The sequence below is a fragment of the Poecilia latipinna genome, unplaced genomic scaffold (genome assembly GCF_001443285.1).
Source record: "Poecilia latipinna isolate Pla-1442-1.1 unplaced genomic scaffold, P_latipinna-1.0 Scaffold6241, whole genome shotgun sequence".
In the NCBI taxonomy this organism is placed as follows: domain Eukaryota; kingdom Metazoa; phylum Chordata; class Actinopteri; order Cyprinodontiformes; family Poeciliidae; genus Poecilia; species Poecilia latipinna.
In genome coordinates, this window is record NW_015118857.1 from 1 (window position 1) to 6,245 (window position 6,245).

Here is a 6,245-nt window from a genome sequence, read left to right on the forward strand (position 1 = left end):
TTCCCTGATATCAGGAGCTGTTTTATCTCCTTAGTAAATGAAATGTGATTCATCTCCATCAGACAGTAGAAGATGTTGATGCTTCTGTCAGGAGAGAATTCATCAGAGTTCATCTCCTTCAGGTTGGTGATGATTCTCTGGATGGTTTCTGGACGGTTCTCTGTCTGACCCAGCAGATCCTCTAAGAGTCTCTGGTTGGACTCCACAGTGAGACCATGAAGGAAGCGGACAAACAGGTCCAGGTGGCCATTTTTACTGCTGAGGGATTTCTCCATGACTTTCTTCATGAACTCATCTAGAGATGTTTCATTGTATTCTTCTCCCAGGAACGTCTTGATGACCTCTGACCTCCTGCTGGTGAAGCAGTGGAGCATGTAGACGGCAGCCAGAAACTCCTGGATGCTCAGATGAACAAAGGAGTAGACGGAGATGTTGTGTGTTCCTGTTTCCTTTTTAAACATCTCAGTGAAAACTCCTGAGAACAACGCAGCATCTGTGATGTCGATGCCGCAACGTTTGAGGTCTTCATCATAGAAGATCAGGTTTCCCTCCAGCAGCTGATCTAAAGCCAGTTTTCCTAGAGACTCAATCAGCTTCTTGTTCTCTGGACTCCAGATTGATTTTGTCTTTCGTCGTCCATCAAACTTTTCCTTCTTGATTTTGAGCTGAACCAGCAGGAACTCTATGTACATCTCAGTCAGGGTCTTGGGCAGCTCTCCTTCCTCTCTGGTCTCCATCATTTCCTCCAGAACTTTAGCAGTGATCCAGCAGAAAACTGGGATGTGACACATGATGTGGAGACTTTTTGATTTCTGGATGTGGGAGATGATCCTGCTGGCCTTCTCTTCATCACCTCTGAATCTCTTCCTGAAGTACTCCTCCTTCTGGGGGTCAGTGAACCCTCTGACCTCTGTTACCATGCCAACGCACTCAGCAGGGATCTGATTGGCTGCTGCAGGTCGTGTGGTTATCCAGAGGAGAGCAGAGGGAAGCAGTTTCCCCCTGATGAGGTTTGTCAGCAGAACATCCACTGAGCTGGACTCTGTAACATCAGTCAGGATCAGATTATCATCAAAGTCCAGAGGAAGTCGACTCTCATCCAGACCATCAAAGATGAACAGAACCTGGAACTGTTCAAAGCTGCTGATTCCTTTGGTTTCAGTAAATAATTTATGAATCAGTTCCACCAAGCTGAACTTTTTCTTTTTCAAGTTATTCAGCTCTCTGAAAGTGAATGGAAATATGAACTGGATGTTCTGGTTGGTTCTGCCCTCAGCCCAGTCCAGAGTGAACTTCTGTGTTAACAGTGTTTTCCCAATGCCAGCCACTCCCATGGTCATCACTGTTCTGATTGGTTGATCACTTCCAGGTTTAAAGATGTCTTCTCTCCTGATTGTTTCTTGTTTCCTGGATGCTGTTTCAATCCGTCTGACCTCATGTTCCTGGTTGACCTCTCTAGTTAACCCCTCTGTGATGTGGAGCTCTGTGTAGATCTGGTTCAGAAAGGTTTGATTTCCAGGTTCAGCGACGCCTTCAGAGAGACTCTGGAACTTCATCTTCAGATGGTCTTTAAGCTCCTTTTGACACCGAACATCAAAATCTGAAGAAAAAGAGACAAAGACACAACAGGAGAGGCTTTAGCTAAATATAATGAATAAAATTATATTTGATATTCTCCGAGGAGGTTTGAATATAAACTTTAATGAAGGAAAAATTCTACTTTTATAATATTTACTCATCTAAACAAGAAAATCATTCCAACTTCAGTCCTTAAGGACGGAGAAATGTTGAGATTTAATTTGTAATTCTGTGAAAACTTTGGCTTCAGCTCACAAAGTAAATAAATGAACAAAAAGTTCAAACCTGATAAAAACTCTGTTAAGTAACAAAAACTGCACAGAGATAATTAAAATCAGTTTTGCTCATTAAAAGTCTTTTATGTTTTTCTCTGGTTGAAGGTCTCAGACATGTTTCCCACAGAGCGACCTCTGACCTTTGAGTTTTACCAAACTGTTTAATTTGAAATTGCAATCCCAATCAAAATGAGTCTAGTGAACTATCAGATTTGAAAAAAATAAAACAACAACATTAAGATCAAAGTTTTACTAATTTTCTATTGTACCTGTGTTGTTGGGGATTTTTGTGTGTGTGTCTATGTGTGGGGGTCGTTCCCTTTGAGAGGTGCAGCCAGCTGCATGTCATGTGGCTTCAGCCAGAAAGCCAGACAGAGTTAGATTCATGTCACCCGTGTGTTCAGTCAGTCCATTTCCATCTGCATTCATCTTTGCCCTGACGAAGCATTGTAGGTACGTTGAGTTTAATATATTGTTGTGCATCATTATTTTTATATTATTTCTGGTTGTTGAGATGGATGTAAAATATTTTTGGATGTTTATTGTAAGTTTGCACAACTTTGCTAATTCATTTTGGACAGTATTTAATTTAGCTACGTTAAACTTATATGTACATGTTTACAAAGACGGTGAAAGTGATGTATTCCTTTTTGTTTGTATTTTAGTTTCACACATCCTTGGAGTCAATAAACCTGTGGATAAAAGGTCAACTTTCCTCAGAGTCTTGATATAAGGAAGAGTTTAGCTGTACTTTCTAGTTGCATTTCATTTGGCGAAGGCATTAGAGTACCTAAAGCTGAAGAGATTCTCAGTAGCTCAAACTCATCCTCTGATTTTCTATGTAAATGTTTTGGCTTTGAATTTATTAATCATCTGTCCTGAACTGACCATGTTGAGACCTCTGACCACCTTTCTATGATTGTATATATACTCAGGCCTTCTGGGAAGATTTACATCAATGGTTATCTAAATATATTCCATATTTCAGTTTTTAGTTCATCGCTCTGAAGATCAGGAAGCAACAAAAAGAGAAACGATGCAGCTGTGTCAGAGTTCAGTCAGAGCTGCTGTTTGCACAAACATGTGAAAGACCAAAGTAAATAATATTAGCTTGGTGTTGTGTGAATTTGGATTTAAAATAAATAAAGTTCAGGCTACTGGTTTACATCTTTTGACTGCATTTCCTACATTCAAAAGAGGTTGACATTTAAGAAAATAGAATACCAAAATTTATTTATATTTATAGTGAAATAATCAGCTGATCTGAGTCTTTGTCATCATGTTTGGCTCATCAATTAATTTCTCCAAGATAAAATTTAATATCTGGGTTTATTTGAGCCCATCAGAACCAGAACCTGGAGGTTCTCCATCGCTGCAAACATCAGAGGAAAATTGGCCTCAGCTGCTTCAGTACATTTATTTTTAAATGTAGAGAAAATGTTTGATCATTAAAAATCTACAGAAGCATTTATTTCACCTCCATTGGCTTCACAAGTTGCTCTAAACTTTTGTTGATCATCATTCAGTGTCAGAAAAATATAATCTATATTTACCCATCAATTTTTTTAATTTAACATGTCATAATAACATAATCAGTTGAATTTAAGTTTCATGCAGTTTAATTTTCAACAAGCTGAACTGAGAATCCATATTGTGTCATCACATATCAAGCAGATTAATATATTTAACCTTTTCTCTGGTGACAAATTTTGAAATCAGAAAATATTTGAAACGATATTTGAATCTAAATGATTTAATTATCATTTACAGTTGAATCACAGACAGTAGAGGCTGTAAAAACAGCCTTAATGAACTGTGTGTCTCACCTTTAACAGGAGACAAAGAGGACAAACTCAGCTGGTTGGACAGAGTCGGATCTCTGTGGTGAAGACATTTGATCATCACTCTGCAGGCTCTCTGTCCTTTCTTCATCACAGCATCAATGGTGTTACGAGCCTTGTCTTCTCTGGTTTGGTTCTTCTGAAGTATACCCTCCATCTCTGACTGAGTAAAGACCTGATCTGATAGAAGGTCATCAAGGAGCCGCTTCAGGATTTCCTCAGAAACTCTCTCCACAAACTCACTGCGAACCTTGAAAAGTATTTTCTCTGCAGGCAGAAATCAGAAACATAATTAATTCAAACCAACGTCTGAGAGAAAAACGTGATGATTCATGTTGCTCCATCCAGAGATTCAGAGTCTGTTGATCAGCTCCTCAGGTCTAAACCTGCTGTTGTGTTTCTGCCTCATATCTGAGTGACGACCACTGATTCTGTCTACATGAGACCAAATGAAGCTTCTGGTTCATCACTTTCTTTCCTCACTGCAGGAAGAACAATAAAAGAAACACCTTCTAAATATGGAGCTGCACTATTCTAGGAAAACAGGAAATTATGATATTATTGGTGAATATTGTGATGAAAATATTGAACGATTAACATTTTTATCACTTTTCTTTCTTCATCTCCATCTCTAAGCTTTGGTGTCTGTTAAGAAAATAAATTTAAAATAAGCTAGTTTTAAAACTTAACATGTCTTGATTGAAATAGCCTAATTATAGTTTTGAAATTAATAACTTATTAGGCCCTATTGACCTTTATTTTACCTGTAGTTACAGCAGATCGTTTGATCTGCTCTTTGTCTGTCTGGGAAAACAAATCAGGAAAAGTTCCAGCTTTTCGAACTGATCCATGAAAGCCATTAAACAGCAAAGGGGGACAAATGGCTGTAGAGAGAGGGTCAGAGACAGCTCCTGGTTGGATGAGCAAAGATACGCCTTATTTGAATTCTTGACTATAAAAACTTTCTACACAGGAGTAACAAATTAGATTTTGATCTTTGCAATTTCTCCAAAAACGTCTTTGCTTTTTGTTTGTCGTTTCCATCTTTTGTCTTTTTCTCTCTCAGGTAAATTCATGTGTTGTTTGTGCTCTGAGGTTTCTGATGTTTTGTGATGCGTTTGTCTGGTGATAGTTTGTATCTGTCTTGAATAAATGCTGATTATTGTGACGCTGTTATGTGTGTGTGGCTATTGTTTCCACACATGGAATCATTGAATCTGGGAGCACAAGAGAATATAACGAGGCAGAAGTTCATGATTGTATTCTCTTAACACATCTCTGTCACCAAGTGTTGGAATAAAAGACACAGCAAGTCTGAGATAATAAATTATTAATAAATGAGGTGATTACTGGATAAATGAATTATAGTAAATATTCCTGAAGTATCAGAGCTGCTGGCCTGTTCTTCACTTCGGTTCCTTTTAGTTTCCATCTGAGTTCAGTTTTTACCTTCAGGTTTCACAGAAACTCACAATGTTTCCACCAGAGCTTCACTGAACAGGAAGCATGAAAACAATAAAGACACTGAGGCTGAGCTTCATCACATGGCAGCAACACAGGCTGTGATTGGTCAGTTTGATCCTTTAAGATTCTTCATTTCTGCTTCTGATCACTTACCGAAATCCACTTCCTGCTGCTGCGCCATCTTTTACCTGGAAAACATGAAGATTTATTATGTTTGAGGCTTAATTTCATGAATAGTTTATTTTATACAGTTGGAATGGAAACTATAAATACCCTAAAAGTACTTATTTAAAACACACAAGCACAGGCCCCTCCAGAAAAACACATTTATGTAATCATGAAAGTTACAATGTCAGAGCAAACTATTAAAAACCATCAGTGATATAAAAATAAATTTATCACATCTTTATTTACAAAAAATAATGTTCGTCTGATTTCCTTCAGGTTGAAATGTAAACATCTTCACCTCTTGATTTTTACCATCTGACTGTAATGTGTTGCTGCTGCCACCAGGTGGCAGCATCAGCTGCAGAAAGCTCCTCCAGAAACAGTTTTTTTCTGCTATTCTCCAACTTCGGTCACCAGATGGGAAAACAACAACTTAACACATTTGCTACAGTTTTACTTGGAAACTAAAAGACTCACTGCAGCCATTTGGGTCAAAATCCTGCCACCAAAAAAAAGAGGAAAAGCTGCAGTGATTCTAAAGAGACTCAGTTCATTTATATTAAATTAACAGACATTTAGCACTGAACCAAAAATAGATAAAGATTTAACAACAAGTAGATTTCTTTACTTCACCAGGAACTTTGACTAAAGGAGAAAATGAAGGTTGAAATATCAGTGAAAGAATTCAGTGATTAAAATATAAAACATGTAAACAGACTTACTATTAAGAGAAAAATTATTACTGTGATTGAACCAATAATTAAGCAAATATTTGCTAAATTATTTTAAAAACAGACTCAGAAACAGAGCGACGGTTGGAGTGGAGGAAAGTTTTCTTGGTATTAAAGAAGCTTAAACATTTGAGCTTTCACAAACAAATCTCAGATTTTTACTTTAGTTATTACTTGTAAGGTCAAAA

General features: G+C 37.6%; 1 protein-coding gene across 1 annotated transcript; it reads right to left on the reverse strand.

Moving 5' to 3' along the window:
- Window positions 1-6: 6 nt before the first annotated feature.
- LOC106943853 (protein NLRC3-like) lies at window positions 7-5,967 on the reverse strand (the record flags this gene model as incomplete). The annotated part of the gene is made up of 3 exons (XM_015027144.1): window positions 5,312-5,967; window positions 3,680-3,961; window positions 7-1,600 (listed from the first exon to the last, which is right to left on the reverse strand). Coding segments are annotated over exons 1-3 (1,904 nt in total), but the record flags the coding sequence as incomplete, so codon positions are not given.
- Between the last annotated feature and the right edge of the window lie 278 nt (window positions 5,968-6,245).